The following is a 24,477-nucleotide window of genomic DNA, read 5'->3' on the forward strand; positions in this document are numbered from 1 at the left end:
ATCATTTTATACAACTTTAATTGTTATTTGTACCCCTGGATGTTTTTGCCCAATATATGATTGTCCAACCTTATTTTAAAAGAATATATTGTCTCTGCCAACACCACTTAATATTGGCCCCTGATACATGTTAAGAATGTCTCCTCTTAAACGCCTCTTTTCTAGCGTAAACAATCCCAAATTGTCCAATCTGTCTTCATAATTCAATTTCTCCAACCCTATTATTAGCTTTGTTGCTCTTCTTTGGACTTTTTCCAGTTCCATGATGTCTTTCTTGTAGTGAGGGGACCAGAATTGTACACCAGTACTACCATTAATTACCCACTAATTATTTTTATACAGCCTAGTATCCTATTAGCCTTTTTAGTAGCTACGGGACACTGAGCACTACACCCCAGTTTGTTGTCTATTTGAAATTCTAGATCCTTTTCCAATTCTGATTTACTCAATGCCACTCTGTTTAGGTCATAACTAGCACACTGGAATTAGAGAAATTCTTTGCCTTCCAATGCGCTTAAACTATTTGGTTGCAGCTATGAGAAACACATAGGAGCTTTCACCATAAGTTCCGATACAAACTTTACAACAAATGGGGTATCGTGTTCTAAAAGTAGCGCCACCAAACAAGAACCTTCCACCGTGGATATATAATAGAACCACTTTCCTCTTAAATGTTTTCTTCTTATCATACTCTCTCTGTAAAATCCCAAACAAAACCAAAATAGTGCAATATTGTCTGTACCAACTACTTATTTTATGGGTTAGAGCAGGGCTCGACAAATACCGGGGGCCAGGTAGCCATGGTGACCAGATTCTGCTTCCTAGCGACCAGATTTTTTCAGGGAGGGAGGAAGCAGAATCTGGTCGTTGGCAGACCGACCACCCGTCTACCCCTCCTGTCAGGCCAGCCACAATGTGGTCCTTCTCCTCTGCTGCCCCCCCCCCCCCCCTCCTGAGGCAGTGAGGAGTCAGACCCATTTTTTAAATAAACGGGTCCAGCAGCATTAAAAATCTACAGCGCCGTCCCAGCCAATCACTGCAGATAGCGTCTTATTTCATTTGCTGCCTGAGACCTCTGACCTTCCTTCCCTGGCTGCCGCCTGCGTCATCCTGACAGACGCCGGGCAGTCCCCGATTCCTGACTCCCCGCAGAGCCACCGCTAAATGGCTCTGAGGGAGAGAGTGGCTAGCTACTCCCCCCGCCCTGAAGCTGCACCTCCACTCTCCGGGGCACCGCGTGACGAGACCCCCACTGCTTCTGGCTGCTGGAGAAGCCCAGCTTCCAGCATGCAACTCCTGGCAAACGGCATGTGACCCCTGGGACAGTAATTTACTTATTCCTTTTGTTTGGTTCTGCTTCCGGGGTGATCACTTATGGGTGTACAGGAAGGTCTCCCCAGTATTTTCTCAGTTTGTGTTCTTGACAAAGTTCACTCTATTTTATTGAGTAGTGTGAATTAGCATTTCTAACTGCATTGTGTGAATCTCAGGTGTTTGCATGAAGAAATACTGTGACCACAGTTGCCTGTGGAGTACCAGACTTGTGAATGTGTTTTTATTTATTTTTTGTGTCCTCTTGGTTTATTTTGACCAAAACATTCTTAGAACTGACATTATAAATGGCCCCCGCAGAGCCGCCACTCCTCCCAACTCTCTGGCTACATGGCTCAGCGAGAGAGACAGCGGCAAGCTACTTCTCATACAGGGGTCTTCCCCTGGCATGTGACCCCTGGCATCAAGCATGCAACCCGTAGAAATGAGCATGCAGCACTTTTCTGACATAATATGTACTAAGCATTACAGCGTATGGTATTCTATGTAATGGGCATTACAGCGTGTGGAACAACATGTAATGGGTGTGTGGCATGTGTAATTGGCATTGCGTTGTAATTTTTTTTCCATGCCTTCGGCACGCACTGCCACTATTTTTAGTTTTTCTGGCTCCTACACTTTCATCCTGGATTTTAAATTTTTTTTGTCAAGCCCCGGGTTTGCACTCACATGTAGTGTTAGATCAATAGGTATATCTGTCCATTTGTGGATAATAAGCATCAATGGGGCAGATGTATTAAGCCTTAACAAGAGATAAATTCAAGTGCGATAAGGAGAGGTAACCGTCCAGCCAATCACCTCCTTACTGACTTTTTTCAAACACAGCCTGTAACATGGCAGTTGGCAGGTGATTGGGTAGACGTTTATCTCTCCTTATCACCCTTGCATTTATCTCTTGTTAAGGCATAATACATCTGCCCCTCTGACTTTATCCTTAATCTTCCATATAAGGACACTACAAAGAACTTCAAATGCAGAGAAAAAGCAAGGATTATACTCACGATAATACCTTTTCTTCGGAATACTTCATGGCAGCCATTACATTGGGGGTTTATCCCCTTCTCTCTCCCAATTAGACAGGTAGTTTTTTCCTCTAGGACCCAGCTCCTCCTCTTCCTCTTGCTATATAACCGAGCACCTCCCCTTAGACCATAGTCTTTTGAATGTCTCCGACCCGATCCTAGGGAAAAAACAGAAACAGGGAGGGCTAAAAAATATGGGCTGCCATGAAGTATTCCGAAGAAAAGGTATTATCGTGAGTATAATCCTTGCTTTCTCCTTCATACTTCATGGCAGCCATTACATTGGGATGTACCAAAGCAGTAGGGCGGGATATACAATACCTCAAGCTAGCGCTTGTCTTAGGACCTCACTTCCGAAACGTGCTCCTGCCACATCCAGGGCATAATGCTTGGAGAACGTATGCAGAGATTTCCAAGTAGCAGCTTGACATATCTCACTGGCCGATACGTTCGCCTCTCTCGCCCAAGAAACCGCCATTGCCCGTGTCGAGTGTGCCTTGATACCCTCCGGGACTGGTTGTCCTACTTTCTTGTAGGTAAAGGAAATGACTTCTTTAAGCCATCGTGAAATTGTCTGTTTCGCTGGAACGAATCCCTTCTTCGCACCTTGCGGAATCACAAACAAATTCTCTGTTTGCCTGAATGAAGCAGACCTATCCAAATAAATTTTAATGGCTCTGACCACATCTAATGAATGCAAATTCTCTTCTTTTTTATTTGAAGGATTGGGAAAAAAACAAGGTAAAATAATTTCCTGATTTAAATGAAAAAATGACACCACTTTTGGCAAAAAAGAATTCTTAGTCCTCAGGACTACTTTATCCGGGAATATCTTCAGATATTGCTCCTGAATGCACAGCGCCTGGAGCTCACTAACCCTTCTGGCGGAAGTGATTGCTACCAGAAACGCCACTTTCCATGTCAAAAACTTAAGGCTTGTTCTGTCCAACGGCTCGAATGGAGCCTCCATAAGCCCATTTAGCACCAAGTTAAGATCCCATTGAGGAACCAAAGAACGGACCCTAGGCCAGATCCTCTTGATGGCCTGACAGAACCTTTTTACTAAAGTATGATCTGCCAGCCTTTGGTCTAATAGCACACTTAATGCCGAGACGTGCACTTTTAGGGTAGAAACTGCTAACCCTTTGTTGAAACAGTCACACCGAAACTGTAGCACATGAGAGATGGATGCATTTGGAAACTGAAATTTGCCTTTAGACCAATTAGCAAATATCCTCCAGACTCTGTAATAGATGGCCGACGAAACCTTTTTTCTCGCCTGGAGCAGTATCTCTATCACTTCTGGGGATAGGTGCTTCTCCCTTAGTTGCTGCCTCTCAATTTCCACGCCGTCAACGACAAGTTCTGCGGATCTTGGCATCTGATTGGCCCCTGAGACAGAAGAAAACAAAAGAGAAAAGAAACTCGGGTGGGGTGCACTCTAAATACCCCAATCACAAAGTTGTTCAAAAAATACTATATAATTAAAGAATTTTTATTGTGTGTTTTTTTTAAATATTGCTGAGTGTTTGTATAACCAAAACTTATAAGCTGATATTGGCCTAAAAAATAGGTCAATAATTGTTGATTAATAATCAATAAATTTAATTTGAATCTGTCCTGGCGATTTATTTAATTTTTTCAGGATTTATCTTATTATGCGTACAAGTGCTGAAAAAGCTGACCATCATACATCCTTATTGCCTCTATCCAAAAGGCAGTCTTAATTTAGTCTCAATCAGTATTGAGATAAGGATTATAATCATGGGTCAGCATAACTCAAAATTTCAGAAAAAAAAGCAAAAAATAATAATAACTTTTAAATACGCATAAAAAATCATTAACTTAGTGTGCAGTACTTTTTAATTACATGAATTTTAATTTTTTGATTGTAAGCTTGACTCTCCCCTGGCTGCTATACCTAGTACAATTTACTGGTACACTTGTCCTGTAGTAAGAATTGGCAACAAAACTGTCACATATTACAACTACTGATATACTTTGTAGCAAAAGGCCTTGTTTAATACAAGGAGCAGGTCACAATTTAATTAACACTATCCACAATGCAAGTTTTGCCTGTCGCACAATGCTGATAGATCAAAAGCATATGGATTGTATATCATGAAATATATAGCAGTTATCTGTGGTACAATTCACACGACCGCAAGCATACCTATACATAAATACACAGCATTCATGAGATGGTACAATCCACAATAATGTGCCCACCTGGGTGCAGGTGAAGGCACAGGCTGCTCAGTATGGTGCCAATGAATTTACCCTCAAAAAAATATAAACATGATGCTGACAATACTGCATCCCCATTCCAAATTTTTGCGCATTAATTAGTGTTCAAAGCACCTGTTAAATTCAAAGAATGACTATTGCACCTGATTGCGTTGAAAATGTCACAAAGGCATACCATACACCAAATCAGCGCCAATTTGTGGGTGTGTGAAGTTATATCAATTATCCGCTTATGCTCTAATTGCAAAGGCACATACGCTTTTGACCAACAACAGCGCTGCTAAGTGTATCGCCAGTTAATTCAGGGACACACTGTACAATGTAGTCAACAGCAAATGCAGGTTCAGAATGTACCGACACACCAGCTGTGTCGATAAATGAAATGGGGGGGGGGGGGAAAGTAATTAATTAAGCAAACATTTGCAGGATATATAGACATACATGTTGCCACTATGCCAGTCAGAGCAAATGCTCCAATTTAGTGTGCAGGGAAGAGATACAAGCTAATCGCACAATAAATGAATGAAAAGAAAGAGAGGGACCTCTGCCCTGTATGGAGCCAGGCCAAACGGCCAAGTCAGTGAAGCTCCACAGGGAGGGGAACCCTCTTTACCGATCCTGTAGTAAGTCGCGAGGTCTCCTGTAGCCGCATTCAGATGGTAATTAGATTTAGGGCAGGAGAACGCTCTGCCGGTCACGTGTGCACACGTGGGCGGCTTCTATGACGCGCGTTTCGCCGGAGCTTGGTCACACAGGCAGCGTATTGCAGCTGCTCTGTTGTGAGTCTTTATGCTGGGGCACATCCAATCAGCGATCATTACTGATCTAGCGCTGTATATTGCTTTTTGCTGCTTTGCATATTTTTTTTTATGGCACACCATAAAATATGCAAAGCAGCAAAAAGCAATATACAGCGCTAGATCAGTAATGATCGCTGATTGGATGTGCCCCAGCATAAAGACTCACAACAGAGCAGCTGCAATACGCTGCCTGTGTGACCAAGCTCCGGCGAAACGCGCGTCATAGAAGCCGCCCACGTGTGCACACGTGACCGGCAGAGCGTTCTCCTGCCCTAAATCTAATTACCATCTGAATGCGGCTACAGGAGACCTCGCGACTTACTACAGGATCGGTAAAGAGGGTTCCCCTCCCTGTGGAGCTTCACTGACTTGGCCGTTTGGCCTGGCTCCATACAGGGCAGAGGTCCCTCTCTTTCTTTTCATTCATTTATTGTGCGATTAGCTTGTATCTCTTCCCTGCACACTAAATTGGAGCATTTGCTCTGACTGGCATAGTGGCAACATGTATGTCTATATATCCTGCAAATGTTTGCTTAATTAATTACTTTCCCCCCCCCCCCCATTTCATTTATCGACACAGCTGGTGTGTCGGTACATTCTGAACCTGCATTTGCTGTTGACTACATTGTACAGTGTGTCCCTGAATTAACTGGCGATACACTTAGCAGCGCTGTTGTTGGTCAAAAGCGTATGTGCCTTTGCAATTAGAGCATAAGCGGATAATTGATATAACTTCACACACCCACAAATTGGCGCTGATTTGGTGTATGGTATGCCTTTGTGACATTTTCAACGCAATCAGGTGCAATAGTCATTCTTTGAATTTAACAGGTGCTTTGAACACTAATTAATGCGCAAAAATTTGGAATGGGGATGCAGTATTGTCAGCATCATGTTTATATTTTTTTGAGGGTAAATTCATTGGCACCATACTGAGCAGCCTGTGCCTTCACCTGCACCCAGGTGGGCACATTATTGTGGATTGTACCATCTCATGAATGCTGTGTATTTATGTATAGGTATGCTTGCGGTCGTGTGAATTGTACCACAGATAACTGCTATATATTTCATGATATACAATCCATATGCTTTTGATCTATCAGCATTGTGCGACAGGCAAAACTTGCATTGTGGATAGTGTTAATTAAATTGTGACCTGCTCCTTGTATTAAACAAGGCCTTTTGCTACAAAGTATATCAGTAGTTGTAATATGTGACAGTTTTGTTGCCAATTCTTACTACAGGACAAGTGTACCAGTAAATTGTACTAGGTATAGCAGCCAGGGGAGAGTCAAGCTTACAATCAAAAAATTAAAATTCATGTAATTAAAAAGTACTGCACACTAAGTTAATGATTTTTTATGCGTATTTAAAAGTTATTATTATGTTTTGCTTTTTTTTCTGAAATTTTGAGTTATGCTGACCCATGATTATAATCCTTATCTCAATACTGATTGAGACTAAATTAAGACTGCCTTTTGGATAGAGGCAATAAGGATGTATGATGGTCAGCTTTTTCAGCACTTGTACGCATAATAAGATAAATCCTGAAAAAATTAAATAAATCGCCAGGACAGATTCAAATTAAATTTATTGATTATTAATCAACAATTATTGACCTATTTTTTAGGCCAATATCAGCTTATAAGTTTTGGTTATACAAACACTCAGCAATATTTAAAAAAAACACACAATAAAAATTCTTTAATTATATAGTATTTTTTGAACAACTTTGTGATTGGGGTATTTAGAGTGCACCCCACCCGAGTTTCTTTTCTCTTTTGTTTTCTCTGTCAAATTCACAATAAACTCGGGGGTGCACCACTGACCATTACATTCATCAGACCTCAGGCCACAGGCAGTAGTTTGTTTGTAATGCGAATACTGGAAGCTATTCCTTAATTATAGTCAGTTATATCCCCAATCCACTATCCGCGTCTTGAATATATTTGAAAATTAAAATAACCCCACTTAGTGCAGATTTCCCTCACAACCCCTTCTTTCTCCCTGAGACAGAAGGTCTGATGACACTGGCAGAAACAGAGGTCCGGCTACCGCCATGCTCTCTAGCATCGGAAACCAAGCCCTTCTGGCCCAATATGGAAGAACTATCAGCACCTGACATCTCTCCGATCTGATCTTCCATAACACTCTGTGGATGAGAGAAAATGGTGGGAACACATAGGCTAGGGAATAGCTCCACTCCTGAGATAGGGCGTCGACTCCGCACGACCCGCGTGCTGGGTATCGTGAGAAGAACCGGGGAACCTTTTTGTTGACCGATGTTGCCATTAGGTCGATCTCTGGCATGCCGAAGTTTTCCACTATGAGCTGGAAGACTGACTGCTTTAGTTCCCATTCGCCTGGAATTAATGTATTGCGACTCAAGAAGTCTGCTGCTTGATTTTCTTCTCCTGGAATGTGTAAGGCTGTAATAGACAGCAGATTTACTTCGGCCCAAGACATTATATTCTCTACTTCCTCCAACAACACCCGACTTCTTGTGCCTCCTTGACGGTTGATGTAAGAGACTGTCGTGACATTGTCTGAGAACACCCGCACATGTGACCCCTTTATGTCGTCCGCGAAGAATTTTATCGCTTGCCACACTGCCCTCAACTCTCTGTGGTTCGAGGACCAGTTTTTTTCTTGCATTGACCACCTTCCTTGGCACGATCTTCCTACCCCATGCGCCCCCCAGCCTGAGGCGCTGGCATCTGTAGTTATCACTACGAATGACGGACTTTGTAGGGACCATCTTCTTTCTCTTAACAGATCGTAGCTCCACCAATTCAAGGAGACCTTTACTGCGTTTGGGATCCTTATTGCTTGATCTAGTGGCGTATGATCTCGTGAGAACCTCAGGAGAAACCATTGCAGTGGCCTCATTCTCCATCTTGCCCAAGGCGTAACTTCTACTGCTGAAGCCATCATCCCGAGCAAACTCATTGCCGTTTTTAAGGGCACGCGGGGTTCGCTGTGAATAAGAGAAATCAGCTGCTGGACTTTTTCGCACCTTTTCTCTGAGAGCGCTATTTGGAAAGAGACGGTGTCTACCATGATGCCTAGGAATTGAATCTTTCTTGACGGAGTGAGACGACTTTTTTCCCAGTTGATCATCCAACCGTGCCTTTGAAGAAACTCGATGGTGTAGTCTCTTGCTCGTACACTTTCTTCCTCGGACTGTGCTGCTATCAAGATGTCGTCTAGATATGCCCACACCATCACTTTTTGCCTTCTTAGGTTTTCTATTAATACCACCAGAACCTTCGTGAAGACCCGGGGTGATGAGGTTAGCCCGAATGGCAGGCATGTGAACTGGAAATGTCTTTCTTTTATGGCAAACCTTAGATACTTTCTGTCGGCTGGAAAGATGGGAATATGAAAGTACGCATCCTTCAGGTCGATTGCTACCAGATAATCGTCCTTCTTGATTCCCATCAAGATCGACTTGGTCGTTTCCATATGAAACTTCTTTTTTCTTAGCCGATCGTTCAGACCCCTCAAGTCGAGGATGGTTCTGAACCCGCCTGAGGCTTTGCTTATAACAAACAACCGGGAGTAATACCCCAGTCCTCTTTCTTTTAACGGAACTTCTTCGACTGCTTTTGTGTCGATCAGATCCTGCACGCTTGACTTCAACACCTCCTTTTCCGCTTCTGATAGGGGAAGATTGGAACTTAAAAACTTTGCCCATTTCGGCTTTAACAGAAATTCTAACCGGTATCCTTGAGATACTATCTCTAAGACCCATTTGTCCGAGACGTTGTGCTCCCAGACGTGAGCAAATTCCAACAGTCTTCCTGCTACTGGAATCCGCTCCATAGCGCCCCTGGCGTCACTGCTTCTGGGCTGTACTAGAGCTTTCGCCTCTCTTTTTAATATACTGGCGAAAAAACGCTCGTGACGTACCTGATGCGTATTTGTCACGAAAAGGCCTACCTGGTCTGTAAGACCTGGCCTGCCTAAATTATTGCCTATTGGAGTAGGCATTAAATCTACCTCTCCTGTCCTGGGGTAACCTGACCGATTTACCCCCCGACATCCTCTGAATCATTTGGTCAAGCTTACTTCCAAAGAGAAAAGCCCCCTCATACGGAAGTGTGGCCAGTTTATTTTTGGAGTGTGAGTCCGCTGACCATGACTTCAGCCAGAGTGCCCTTCTGGCTACTACTCCTGAGGTCAAAGATTTGGCCGAAAAGTCCAGCATGTCCAGCGATGCCTCACATACATAATCTATGGCCATTTGTATCTGAGCCAGGCTTTTGCTCATATGATCTCGGGAGGTTTTATCCTGCATATCATCCTGCAGTGCCGCACACCATATGCGTAATGCTCGTGACAGAGAAGCTATGGCTACGCCTGCCTTCATGGACACAGAGGTAGATATATGCAAACGTTTCAGAGCACTCTCCATCCTCTTTTCCATAGGGTCCTTCAGGGAAGCACCGTCCTCTAACGGAATAGTCGTGCGGGCAGTGACCTCAGATACAGATGCATCAATTTTGGGCACATTGCTCCATTTCAGAAACTCCTCATCTTCTAAGGGAAACATTTTCTCAACCCTTTTAAAGGACCCCACACGTTTGTCCACATTATTCCACTCTTTTATCAGTATGTCTTTGACTACCTTGTGGACAGGAAAGCATCTGCCTTTCCTTGACCTATCTTCAAAAAGAGTGTCCAACTCCGTTTTAACCGGCTGCTTGTAATTCAAGGTCTTATATAAGTTTTTTAACACCACTTCCACAAGACCTAAATCAAACAAACGCTCGTCTTCAGTCACTTCTCCAGATTCGGCCGTGGAACCACCTGTGCCGTCATCAGAACCGGCCCCTATTGATCCCACATCATCGTCCACATCCAAACTGGTCTGAGACCTAGACCTTTTATTGCCAGAGTATTCTTTTTTAGAGACAAAATTTTTCTCCATCCATTCCCTAAGTTCTGATATCTGGCTAGACACTGAAGCAGATTCCTTCTTCTGAAGACAACATTTGCATAATACATCCTCTCCAATAAACGACTTGTCACACTCAGGGCAAATCTTATCCAATCGCTTTTTAGCTGTCTTCTTTTTGGCCACAACAGGCACACTAAAACAGAAGAAAAAGACAACTAACTGACTGACCAGCAACAAAGTACCATAACCAGTCCTCACTGAGGACTTACCTGGGCAGCGGTGTATTCACATTAGGAGAGGCTCCCTCCATACTGCAGCCGAGTCTCCACAGAGCAACCACGCAGACAAGAAGCAGCAGCGCCTGTCACACCGGCCAGGCGCTATATATACACTGTTCTTCCGCCCTGTGGAACGCACGCGACCCGCGCTGGAACGCAGGCCGCGTGCTGACGCGTCGCATATGCGTCACGTCCGCCCGCGCGTCTCACACGGGACGCCAAGCAAGGAAGCGCCGTACGCTTCCTGTCAGTGGAACGCACGCGGTCTGCCTATGCACCGCAGACCGCGCGCCGGAAGCTCGCTTCACTTCCCCTCCGGCGTCTGCTTCCTGGAACAGACGCCAGCCTGGGGGAGCATGCTGATGCCGCTCTCTCGTGCTCTGGACTCACCATACTTGCGCCATGGCTCTTGCACTTAAAGGCTTTAGGTGAGTCCCATACCTCCTTGATACCGGGTTACAGGCTCCGCCAACCCATGAGCACAGATCCATGCCGCCGGCTTCGGACCACATATATAGGGTAAGGCACCGCCACCCCTCGCTGCCAGGTCTTTTAGTCATGTCTCTACACTAATCTAACTACCTGTTTACAGATAGAGGAGACAGGAAAAAGACTATGGTCTAAGGGGAGGTGCTCGGTTATATAGCAAGAGGAAGAGGAGGAGCTGGGTCCTAGGGGAAAAAACTACCTGTCTAATTGGGAGAGAGAAGGGGATAAACCCCCAATGTAATGGCTGCCATGAAGTATGAAGGAGAAATTGCAATATTGATTCTTAACAACACAACAATTTATTCATAAATGCACTCACAATTTTAATATGCGTTATTGATTCTTAACACAACAATTTTAAAAGATTTAAAACGAATATTAAAATTGTGAGTGCATTTATGAATAATTTGTTGTGTTGTTAAGAATCAATATTGCACTATTTCTCTGCATTTAAAGTTATTTTTAGTCTCATCATATGGAAGTTAAGGATAAAGAACAGTGATGCTTAATATCCACAAATGTGGACAGATATGCCTATTGATCTAACACTGCAAGTGAGTGCAAACTCTAAAAGCTGTGTACACACGGTGCAATATAGCTGGCAATATGGTCGTTGAGCGACCATATTGCCAGCCATTTGTTTGTACTGCAGCGATAAATCGGCAGGTGCACGCTCCAGTGTTCAGCCTCCTAATGGTCGCAGGATCAGCCGTTTCCCTCTGCAGCTCCCCCAGCAGAGTCTCCTGCTCAGCAATATATTGCACTGTGTGTATACAGCTTTTCCCATAAAATAAATACTTGGTACAGACAATATTGCACTATTTTGGTTTTGTTTGAAGTTTTTACAGAGAGTTTGATAAAAAGATAAAGACAGGAAGCTATATGGACATTTAAGAGGAAAGTGGTTCTATTATATATCCACGGTGGAAAGTTCACGTTTGGTGGCGCTACTTTTAGAACACGATACTACATTTGTTATAACTAGCACACTGGCAATGTCCCTCAAAATGCATAACCCTGCATTTATCCACATTGAACCTGATTTTCCACTTTTTTGCCCACTCATCAAGTTTATTTAGATCGCTCTGAAGCGTAGATACATCCATGTCTCTTCTTATTATCCTGCTCAGTTGTGTGTCATTAGCAATGATCGAGACATTACTGAGTATACCCACCCCAAAAGCATTAATAAATGTTAAATAAAATAGGCCCTAGCACCGACCCCTGTGGCACTCCACTTAGTACTAGTATCATATTTGAAACCATTTACAACCACTCTCTGTTCTCTATCCCAAAGCCAGTTTCCTACCCATGTACAAATTTTTACACCAAGGCCCAGTTCTTCCCAATTTATTTATTAGCCTCTTATGTGATAGTGACAAAAGTCTTGGCAAAATGCAGGAAGACCACGTCTACAGCATTTCCACTGTCTAGATCAAGGGTAGCCAACTCCAGCCCTTGAGAGCTACCAACAGTTAACGTCTTCCATGTCTACTCACATAACAAGTGAAGTATTCAGCTCCACCTGTGGATCTTTTAAAATGTGTCAGTCTGTAATGAGTGCACCTGTGAGGTGAACAGGGAAACGTGAACTTTTGGTAGCTCTCGAAGGACTGGAGTTGCCTACCCCTGGTCTAGATTGTTGCTAACTCCCTCATAGAAGCTAGCAACAATCTAGACCAAGGGTAGCCAACTCCAGTCCTCGAGAGCTACCAAAAGGTCACATTTTCCTGCTCACCTCACAGGTGCACTCATTACTGACTGACAGTTCCAAATGTTTTTGGATACCATCCCTTAACATCCCCTCGAAGTTAAACCACTATTGATGTTAAGCTCACAGGCATAAAGGAATATTGGGCCTTATTCAGATCTGAGCTCACTACACATGTCATGGAAAACCCACCAATCCATTCACAACTCATTCACCATCAAATGATTTTTCCTACTGTGTGTAGTTTTTGCGTAACCCAGGACCTACTTGGCCAGTGCAATTTAATCAGGCTGATCGGGGCCAGAGTGGATGACACCCACCCTGTAAACACCTGGGCACGTCTGCGTTTTCCCTGACACTCCCAGAAAACATCTGGTTACCACCTGCAAACCATGGCTTCCTGTCAATCAATTTGTAAATGGATTGTGATTAAGAGTGTCGTTGCAAAGTCTATCGATAATTATTCAGGATCAGAATTTGTAGCCCAGCAATCAGGTCTGAATAACCCCCTGCATATCTATTAAATCGGTGGACACTTATAATATTTGTCGTCTCAAAGCAGTTTGTGTGCCTCTAATGTAGCTGTAGTTTATTTTCATAGTGTTAAGCTGTGTACACACGGGGGCGATAGGGGCTGAAATCACTGGGAATATGGTCGCTGGCGACCATATTCCCAGTGATAGGAGTGTGCCCCGGCGATAAATCGCCGGGTGCGCGCTCCCGTTTTCAGCCCCATTCTAATCGCTGGTCTCCTGCGACCAGCTAATTACCTCTGCGGCACCATCTCTGGTCGCTGATGAAAAGGGGACACTGAGCAATATATTGCTCAGCAATATATCTACCCCCGTGTGTACGGGGCTTTAGTATATTATATAGCTAGGTATAGCATTTTGTTACAAAGCTTATAAAATCAGTTGGCTTATTTCTTTTAGAAAGGTAGGTACCAAAAACTGTCAAATGAATAGTGCATTCTTTCTACAATATTAGAATTTTTAGTGTGTGTGTGTGTGTGTGTGTGTGTGTGTGTGTGTGAGAGAGTATATACAGGTTATGGTTTACAGATACAAATGTTTTAGAATTACCTCTTTAGCTGATGGCACATGTGCCTTGGCCAGGGATGCATCATACACATCTTCAACCACCTTAGGTTTCTTAAACCGCTGGTTTCTGCAACATATACATATATTATATCCAAAATGTATCTTAGTTCTGCACAGGACATTTGCAATAATTATACCATTAAAGCAACAATACGCAGTCATATATCCATATGATAAAATCTCAAAAAGGTCATGAATTGATGGTGTGCCCACAGTAGAATACAAGTACAGGATGAGTATCCCTTATCCAAAATGCTCAGGACAAAAAGCATTTAGGATAAATTATTCAGTATTTCAAAATATTTTTATATTTCAATGGGGTACAATCAATCATTTTTGCAAGCTGTGACAGTGAGCAGTGGTGACTGCTCGCTGTCACAGCTCGCACGGTCAGCATTCAACTGACCCCCTGCACCCGATGTTTCCACGTTGCTTGGTTTTTGCAGCGGCGTGGAAACAGCGTGTGCGGCTGTCAAAACAGCAAGGCTCACCGCTAAATGCAGCGGGCTCCCTGCATTAGCCACGGGACTTGCTGTTTGGGGAAAACCTCGCCATCATCTGACAGCGAGGATTCCCCCGGAACATTGAACACGGTGCGCGGCCGGTACGGGGGTTAAACGGCGAGAGTCTCTTGTTTTCGGCGATCCTCGCTGTTAACCACCTTACCGGCCGCATTGAATACGGAGCAAAGAGGTATTTTGAGGACGGGACCCAGGTGTGAACACAATGCATTTATGCTGTATAAACACATCAAACACATGAAATATTAATATATTTTATTTGGTATAAAACAAGGTTTCAAAACATAAAACAATTTGCATACTAACTAACACACACAAAAAAAACATTTCAGAAACTATAGTTTTCTGAATAATTTGGATATGGGAACGGGTGTGGATCATTTTATCAGCCACATATAGGTTGACAGTCATTAGGTCGACACCTTTGGGTAGACAGGTAGCAAGGTCGACAGGGTTCTAGGTCGACATGGGACAAGGTCGACACATGCGTTAAGTCGACATGGGTTTTTTTCACTGGTTTTTGACCCGAATGTCGACAAAGTCATGAGACACAGTTGGAAGTGAACGCAACCGCTCATTATTTTATAAGCTATTATAAGCTTGTTGCTTAAGGGTCATCCTCGACTCTGAACTGTCCTTTCTTCCGCACATTCAATCTGTCACTAGACACTACTAAATCTCTCATCCATGCACTCATTATATCCCGCATTGATTATTGCAATAGTCTCCTAGTTTCAAGAACAGACTCTCACCACTGCAATCCATTTCAAATGCTGCTGCTAGGCTGATATTCCTCATCGTCTGCTGATCCACTCTGCCAGTCCCTCCATTGGTTGCCTGTATCTTACTGTATTCAATATAAAACACTTCTACTCGCATATAAAGCTATAACCATACTGCACCAGCATATATCTCCTTACTTATCACAAAATATCTCCCATCTCGACCACTCCACTCTGCACAAGATCTGCGTCTATCTTCTGCACGGATCACTAGCTCCTATTCACTATTACAGGACTTTCATCGGGCTGCTCCCATCCTATTGAATGCCCTTCCACGCACAATAAGACTCTCCGCTAGCCTCCAAACTTTCAAGTGTTCCCTGAAAACTCATCTCTTCAGGCAAGCCTATCATATTTAAGTTCTACACGCATTACTCTCTGAGGCACTTATGTATTATATAGCTTCCCTTCTGGACTTTTAACTTGGTGGGACTACTATGCTATTACTGGTGCCTGTCCTTATGTTTCCCTCCTATATTCCTATAGATTGTAAGCTTGTAGAAGGGCTCTCCTACCTCCAAGTCTGTCTGTTGTTACCTAGTTTGTATTATCACTGTCTACTATTGTAAAGCACAACGGAATCTGCTGCGCTATAGAAGAAACTGTAAATAAAATATACACACATATATATATATATATATATATATATATATATATATATATATATATATATATATATATATATATATATATATATATATATATATATAAACAACAACAATATTTCATATTTATTTTGATATTCACATAGTGTTCAATCTAGCACCCTGCACCTTTCAATATCCATGTAGTTGCTCTTTCCTGGCTTGGGTGGCACTATCTGCTTGCGGTGCTTCTAGCACAGTATCTACCCACTGAAATACAGATCTGAATGTGCTAGAAGCACAACAGCCGAGAGTTAAGGGGTGTACACACGGGGAGATTTTGACTAATGGACAATTTTGACTAAGCAATTTTGGGAGATTTTGGTTATATGCACTGGAGATTTTGCCTAAGCGATTTTGCCTAAGTAATGATAGTCTATGATCTAGTCAAAATTGCCTTGCCTGCACAGTCAGTCAATCTATACTAAGCAATTTCTGCTAGACAATATTGACTTAGCAGGAGAAAAATAGGGAGATTTTGGCTAACCTTCTAGGAGATTTTGACTATCTAGTCAAAATCTCCTATTAAAAGTTCTCCGTGTGTCTCCCTTTACACACCAGGCAGGAAAGCATACATGCATTGATTTTAAAAAGGTATAGGGTGCTGGAATAGACACCAAAATACAGGAGGCAGCTTTAACAAGGCTGAAGTAGCATCTTATTCACTTTATATTAAAGCTATAGCTTCTTTTTCACAACATAAAGTAAATCAATTGAATTAAGTTGGACCACTTAGTTAATATATGAAATAATATAATATATTAAAGAAAGTTTATGACCCACACACTTATCAAGTTTATTTTGCCTGGCCTTGGACATGAAATAGCCTGTAAAGTAATAAATAGGCCTCAGGTCACTAATGCACATATGCTCTATGCCAGGGGGCAAGTGGCAGCGTATGACATGCATGTAACAATCACAACTATGCACTGTATGGAGTACCGTGAGTTAAGAATTACCTGCGTGTCTTCACCATGCTGCTCCTTCTCCAGCCTCCACCTCCACTCCCACTATAATACAAATACACCCCTCCCCGCTTCCTGTGCGTACAAAATGCCGTTCTCCTAAAACAGGAAGTATAGGATGTTGAATCCCTTTCCGCAGCGTGAGGTACAATCATGATGATCATCACATATAACACTTATAGCATTCACATCTCACAGCGATAGGCGAGGAGTCCGGCTGCTGTCTTCATGTTATCAAGGCCAGGCAAGATAGGATCACAGAGATGGCTTGGATCACTAAGTAATAAATGAGAAACATTATATTTGACTTTGTTACTATTAAAATATTCTTCCAAGTACAGTAGCTAAGTACATCTACAGAAACAGATAATGAAATAGAAAAAAATAATGGAAAATAAACATGATGGATCTCCATCTATCTATTTACATATAAGCTGTAAATATACCTATGGAGCGTTAGAATGTCTTAAACACTTCAATTACTTAATCACTCTACGATGCTTAGCACATTCCTCCTGACGGAGTGAGCTGCTCACGCTTTAACTAATTGTAAGCAGGGCTGAAGGACACGCATGGGGAATGTTTTGTCATTGTTGTTGTTGTCGCGGGAGGTATTTCCTGGTGCACACCGACGGCACCAAGCTGTTGCTATAACGACCAGTCGTCTCTCTATACATGGAGATAAGGGGGAAGGGAAGTACCGCCGGCGGCAGTGGTCAGGAGGACATCTATCTATGTCCCAGCATTATTTATCTTATTAATCAGCCTGCGTGAGGCTGCAGTGTAATGACGGATAGGAGTGTTCTGGCTCCTGTTTAGAGATAGAACTAGCTGTTCCCTGGCTCCTACATGGGTCCGGAGTATGGAAAGCTGTTTTGAACTGCAGTCGAGTATATTGGTCTTTGGCGCAGTTTCTGCGAGAGGCGGGTGGGCATTCAGTTAGGCGAAGCTAGTTGCCACCATGGTGTCGATTACTTCCATGAGATGAGTAGTGGTTGCCAGCCAAACTCGCAGATGTCCTCGTCTGGCCCATGCCCCATGTCATGTACACCTGCCCTCACTCTCCTCCCTGCCTCCCCTTGTTGTGGGCACCAGACATGGACCTTGATGAAGCCTGGCCTCCATCATTGTGCTGTTACTGTGGATGGATCTTGTGAGGGTCTGGAGGCTGAGAGATAACACTATCATGGATAAGGTAACGATGTCCACCTGTTGTTCTGTATGAACACAGAGGGTGAAATTAATAGGATGAGCGATTCGGAGAATGAGAGATTTGGTAAGAAATCTCCAGTTTTTTTAAAGTGGCAAATGTTTTCCGCTTTAAAAAAAGTGGAGATTTCTTACCAAGGGCCAGATGTATCAAGCTTCAAAAAGTGATAAAATGGAGAGTGATAAACGACCAGCCAATCAGCTCCTACCTGCCATGTTACAGGCTGGGTTTGAAAAATGACAGGTAGAAGCTGATCACTCTCAATTTTACCACTTTTTGAAGTTTGATACATCTGGCCCCAAATCTCTCACTTTCTGAATCTCATCCTATTAAATTTCCCCCAATGTACATTATTATAGATTATTTTGATGCTTTCGTTAATGCTGAACTATACTTCCTGTAGGCTCTCCACGCTTCCAGTAAATCACCTTCTCACTGCTCATTCTAGGCCACTCCAACCTCATTCTACATCACTACTCTGAACAACTTTATACATAAATATGGCTCCTCGATCCAGTCCTCACTGTCAAGTCTCACCTCCTCTCAACTTCCACACCTCCCACATGCACCCACAACCCACACAACCTAACTCCTATCTCACCTGTCCCCTCCCTACCTTTCTCCTGTGCTCTCTAGAATGCTAGATCAATCTGCAACAAGCTCCCGACTATCCACGACCTCTTTATCTCCCACTTTTTTAAGCTTCTCGCCATCATTAAAACCTGGAACTCCACCTCCGACACTACCTCCCCTGCTGCCCTCTCTTATGGAGGCCTCTCCTTCACACACTCGGTCAGACCTGATGGCCGCCAGGGTGGAAGAGTGGGTATCCTCCTCTCCCGCAACTGCACCTTCCGCGTCATTCCACCTGAGCCCTCCCTCACATTCTCCACCTTTGAGGCACACACTATCCACCTCTTCTACCCCATTCACCTCCTTGTGGCTATATTCTACCGCCCCCCTGGCCCCTGCTTCCCTTTCCTTGATAACTTTGCTGCGTGGCTTCCACACTTTCTTGCCTCTGACCTCCCCTCTATCATCCTCGGTGACTTTAACATTCCTATTGACATCAATAATGCTGCCTCATCTAATCTTCTTGACCTTACCACCCCCTTTGGACTTTCTCAATGGACCTCCACCCCCACTCATAATCTCGGACACTCTCTTGACCTAGTCTTCACCCACCATTGTAATCTCTCTGATTTCTCTAATTCTTCCTTCCCACTCTCTGACCACAATCTGCTCTCTTTCACCCTCTCATCCTCCCCTCTCCCCTCATTGCCCAGACCCACAGTCACCAGACGTAACCTCGGGTCTCTTGACCCTACTGTCCTGTCTTCCCTGGAGACTTTCCTCTCTCCTCTTTCAACCATGACCTGCCCCAACCAGGCTGCCTCTTTCTATTACTCTTCTCTCACCTCTGCTCTCGACTCTGTAGCCCCCCTACACACTATCCCCCTCCGATGCTCTAAACCCCAAACCTGGCACAACAAAATAACATGAATCTTGCAAAAATGTGCACACTCTGCTAAATGCCTCTGTAGGAAATCGCACTCTCTGGCAGACTTCCTCCATTTCAAGTTTATTCTCTCCTACAGCGCTGCTCTCTCCTCTGCCAAACAATCTTTTTTCAAATCTCTCCTCTCTTCTCATTCCTCCAATCCCCGCTGTCTCTTTGAAACTTTCAACACTCTACTTCGCCCTGCACCACCCCTCCCCCTTCATCCCTCACTGCCACTGACTTTGCCTCCTTCTTCCTCTCTAAAATTGAGATAATCCGACATGATATCTCCTCCCATACCCCTCTGCTGCCCACCCACCCCAATCATCCTCCCCCCCCAACTACCCAACTCTGTCATCCTTCTGCCCTACTACAGCTGAGGAAGTCCGCTCCCTCATCTCATCCTCTCTCCCCCCTCTTCCTGTCCCTTGGACCCTCTCCCCTCCTGTGTCCTCAGTTCCCTCTCCCCCACTGGCTGCTCCCACCTTGCTCGCCTCTTTAACCTATCTCTTTCTACTGGCATCTTTCCCTCACCCTTCAAACATTCTCTGGTCTCACCTATTCTTAAAAAAACAAACCTGGACCCTTTTATCTCCCACAAGCTACCGCCCTATCTCTCTTCTCCCATTTGCCTCTAAAATACTAAAATGTTTGGTTTACAGGCTTCTCACCAATTATCTGTCTGACCACTCCATCCTTAATCCCCCTTCAATCTGGCTTTCACCCACTTCACTCCACTGAGACTGCCCTAGTGAAAGTCACCAATGACCTGCTGTCAGCCAAATCCAAGGGTCACTTTTCCCTGCTATTCCTTTTGGACCTATCTGCTGCCTTTGACACTGTGGATCACCCTCTCCTCCTCCACACACCCCAAAACATTGGCCTCTCTTGCACGGTCTTCAACTGGTTTCCTCTTACCTCTCTAACCGTTCCTTTTCAGTCTCTGCCTCTGGCTCCATCTCACCACCTTCCATCCTTCCTGTCGGGGTCCCTCAGGGTTCCATCCTTGGTCCCCTTATGTTCTCCCTGTACACCTCTTCTCTGGGTGCACTCATTAACTCCTTTGGCTTCCAATATCACCTCTATGCTGATGACACCCAAAGCTACATCTCCTCTCCTGATCTGTCCCCCACTGTTTTCTCTCAGGTTTCCAACTGTCTCTCTGCCCTCTCCTCCTGGATGTCTGAGCGATTTCTGAAGCTGAATATGGACAAAACCGAACTTATTATCTTTCCCCCACCCAGAGCTATGCCCCCTACTAATATCTCTATCACAGTTAACAACACCATAATCTCCCCCGTTCCCCAACTCCGCTGCCTGGGTGTCACTCTCGACTCCTACCTCTCCTTTGCACCCCATATCCAAGCCCTGGCCCATTCTTGCCGGTTCCAGTTATGCAACATTGCTCGCATCAGGCCCTTTCTCTCACAGAGTGCAACAAAGCTTATCATCCACTCACTGGTCATCTCACGGCTTGACTACTGTAATGCTCTCCTCACCGGCCTCGCTCGATCCCAACTGGCTCCTCTCCAATCTGTCCTCAACTCTGCAGCCAGGCTTATCTTCCTCTCCCGCCGCTCTAATTCTGCCACTCCCCTTCAACAAAATCTGCACTGGCTCCCATTCCCCTACATAATCCTCTTCAAACTCTCTACGGTCAGCTGACGACTGTCGTCTCTCCTCCACCCTGATCACTTCTTCCCATGCTAGAGTACAGGACTTTGGCCGTGCTGCACCCCTTTAGTGGAATGCACTCCCTCGCTCCATTTGACTCTCCCCGACCTTGCAAAGCTTCAAACGGGCACTGAAAACTCACCTATTCATCAAAGCGTACCCTTCTACTGCATGAACTAGCTGGTTCTCCGACCCCTTGCCTGTTTATATCCTGCTATTTAGCCACCACCTACTTGCTTGCACCTCTTGTAATCTGTCTGTCTCCCCTTCCTGGTAGATTGTAAGCTCCTCCGAGCAGGGCCCTCTTCCCTCCTGTTGTCAAAGCCCACTTCTCTTCACATTTCACTCACAGCTCTCCCATACTCAAACACTTAGTGACCATCTTCGTCCGCTTACTCATCTCCATCATTGGCCTCAAGCCTCTTATAGTATGTTGATTGAGTCACTACTTATATTTAAGCTGAACTGTGGCGCTCTTTATTTGTACTCTATTTTTGTTATTTATTCAATGTTATGCCAGGTTTTGTCTCCTTGTACTGTTCCTTTGTATGGCGCTGCAAAACACTTGTGGCGCCTTATAAATAAAATTATAATAATAATGCTGACCATTTCCCAAAGACTTAAGAGTTATTTTCTTAATTCTTTGTATTGTTCTTGGTGGAATCTTTACGTTACTTCACTTGTTGGTCATTGTAATTGTAAAATAGATACCAGTAGCCCATGTTTGAGAATATTCTTAAGTTTTATAATAAAGTACAGGAAATTTAGTGGCCACCAGTGTGCCGATCTCTTGAACCCCCATTTAGAGGTGAAGAGCAGGTTATTTCATATCAGCATCAGAATCAGCTTTATTGGCCAGGTATACTTGCGTATACTAGAAATTTGTTTTCGGTTCGCTGTGCAGCAGCCAGGTGGGTAACAAGTTAACAGCATACAGTATAAACAATATAAACAGGTGGAGGAACATGTATAGTCATATAGAAAGTTATTCAGAGGGGACACCTTGTTAGATTATGTACAAGGGGTTATGGCACGACTGGACAGTGAGGAGTTCATGAGTTCATGTGTCAACAGATGTACCGCTTGAGGAAAGAAACTTTGGTACTTATGTAATATCTGGGCTCCCGTTTTTCTTATGAGACCGCGTCCCCTTGCGGGGCTCGCTGCGCTCGCCACGCTGCGGGCACGGTGGCTCGCTGCGCTCGCCACACTATATAAAATCAACTCCATGCGTAGTTGGATAGTAGGGGTATGAAAAAATGGGGTGCATTTAACATGGGAGCCCAGATAATACATAAGTACCGAAACTTTTTAGGCTTCTGGTGGACCTGGTGGGAATAGCCCTGTAGCGTCTGCCTGATGGCAGCAGGTTAAACAAGCCATGGCCAGGATGTAGTTGGTCCTTGACTATCTTTGTTGCCTGCTTTTTTGCTCTGGACAGGTACAGGTCCTGGACAGAGGGAAGGTCTGTCCCGATTATCTTCTCTGCAGTTCTGACTACCTTTTGGAGTCTGCATTTGTCTCTCTCGCTGGCGGAGCTGTACCAGACCAGTATTGAGGAGCACAGTACAGACTCCACAATTGCAGAGTAGAAGAGGAGCAGAAGCTTCTGTGAGATGTTGAACTTCCTCAGTTGCCTAAGGAAGAATAACTTCTGCTGCGCTTTTCCAACAATAGTATCAGTGTTGGGCCCCCATTTAAGGTCCCGGTAGATTGTGGTTCCAAGGAACTTGAAGGAGTCCACTAGCGACACCACACTGTCAGCAATTGTTAGCAGAGGAACACCAACAGCCAACTTTCCTAAAGTCCACTACCATCTCAACAGTTTTGAGTGGGTTGAGCTCTAGATGGTTGCTGCTGCACCACTGGGCCAATCGGTCCACTTCTTGTCTGTAGGCCGATTCGTCCCCGTCCTTGATATGATCAATGACGGTAGTGTCATCGGCGAATTTGATTATCTTTACTGATTGCGCCTCTGAGGTGCAGTCGTTGGTGTACAGGGAGAAGAGCAGGGGTGAGAGTACACAGCCCTGGGGGGCTCCTGTGCTGATGGACCGCACTTGGGAGGTGAATTCCCCCGCTTTCACAACTTGCTTTCTATCATTCAGAAAGTCCACAATCCAAGAACACATAGCTTCAGGGACTCCTAGGCGGAGTAGTTTGGAGTGGAGGATGTTGGGGATGATTGTGTTGAAAGCCGAGCTGAAGTCAACAAACAGGACCCTTGCATATGTACCAGGCATAATTAGGTGCTTCAGAATGTAGGAAAACGGTAGCACAGAGAATTGTGCAGGAAAGTAGTTACGCTGGTTGAGTGCACACTAGAAAGGATTGCTATTAATCTGTATCCTGATTGGTTTTATTTATAGGTTCTATCAAATTTTGACTTTTAATAAAGTTATTATTAAAAATATCCCTTTGTTGTGATTCCTTTATTTATATGGGAACTAGGGGAATGAATCGTTCTAGGTGAAATAAAGAGTTTAAAAAATCACACATATTCGGACATAGGCCCTTATTCTGGTTGGTGCGGCCAGAGCCGCACACGGTGCTCTGGCCGCACAAACCAATCCCCGCCCACGAGACGGATCGCCACGGCCGTCCGTACACGGACGGCTGGCGATCCGCATAAAAATGGTGGGGCGTACGCCTCCACCATGGTGGGAGCTGCCCCCTGCATTCGATGGTCGTCGACCATCGAAGGCAGGGCCGCACGCCACAGCAGCTCCCGCAAGCTGAGACCACACGGACAATCGTCCGTGTGTTAGCTTGTATGGGGGCTGAGAGCTGACATCCGGCGACGTCAGCTTTCCGCCCCCATCAGTGGCGTCATACCCTCATTTGCATGCATACGCCCCGCGTTTGCATGGGAACGCCCATGAAACGCGGGGCGTATACATAGGGAAATGAGGGTATGAAGCCCCTCACGCCCCTATACGCCCCCTTTGCGGCGGACGAAATACGTCTGCGGCGAATGGGGCTGCACATGCGCAGATTGACCTCTGCGCATGTGCAGACTAAAAACATCGGCGGTACGGCCGCACGCGGGCCGTACCGCACGATGCAGAATAAGGGCCATAGTGCTCATACAAGGAAATGAGAAAAAAGTGAAAAGATAGTTTTGTTAAAAATTGTATTAGAGTCCGCCTCTTGCTGCACTGTAATAGTTTTTTACTTTTCTTACGGGGATATTCACTGGGTCTGTTTATAATTGCAAATATATTATTGCCGTTAAGTGTTTACTTGAGGATTTATACTGGCTATTATTGTTGCCAATTTTATGGGGAGAAGTGTGTGT

The 24,477-nt window shown here is 44.5% G+C and overlaps 2 protein-coding genes across 8 annotated transcripts in view; one reads left to right on the forward strand and one right to left on the reverse strand.

The window, feature by feature from the left end:
• The window catches only part of UTP3 (UTP3 small subunit processome component), a 101,201-nt gene extending 83,819 nt beyond the window's left edge, over positions 1 to 17,382 (reverse strand). The window contains exons 1-3 of one of the 3 annotated variants that reach the window (XM_083162767.1): positions 17,241 to 17,382; positions 16,789 to 17,070; positions 13,865 to 13,949 (exon numbers count right to left, since the gene is read on the reverse strand). In XM_083162767.1, the coding sequence (XP_083018893.1) occupies positions 13,865 to 13,949; positions 16,789 to 16,958 (255 nt within the window). In that variant the 5' untranslated portion in view covers positions 16,959 to 17,070; positions 17,241 to 17,382. Of the gene's footprint in view, positions 1 to 13,864; positions 13,950 to 16,788; positions 17,071 to 17,240 lie in introns of those variants that run through there. The other 2 variants (XM_083162766.1, XM_083162768.1) reach the window with 2 other exon arrangements.
• Positions 17,383 to 17,385: 3 nt separating this feature from the next.
• Positions 17,386 to 24,477, forward strand: part of CCDC30 (coiled-coil domain containing 30) — a 502,866-nt gene continuing 495,774 nt past the window's right edge. For 2 of the 5 annotated variants that reach the window (XM_083162762.1, XM_083162764.1), the window contains exon 1: positions 17,390 to 17,989. In XM_083162762.1, coding sequence (XP_083018888.1) covers positions 17,939 to 17,989 — 51 coding nt within the window. In that variant the 5' untranslated portion in view covers positions 17,390 to 17,938. Of the gene's footprint in view, positions 17,990 to 24,477 lie in introns of all 5 variants that reach the window. The other 3 variants (XM_083162765.1, XM_083162761.1, XM_083162763.1) reach the window with 3 other exon arrangements.

The sequence above is a fragment of the Crinia signifera genome, chromosome 19, assembly GCF_055691185.1.
Source record: "Crinia signifera chromosome 19, ASM5569118v1, whole genome shotgun sequence".
Classification (NCBI taxonomy): domain Eukaryota; kingdom Metazoa; phylum Chordata; class Amphibia; order Anura; family Myobatrachidae; genus Crinia; species Crinia signifera.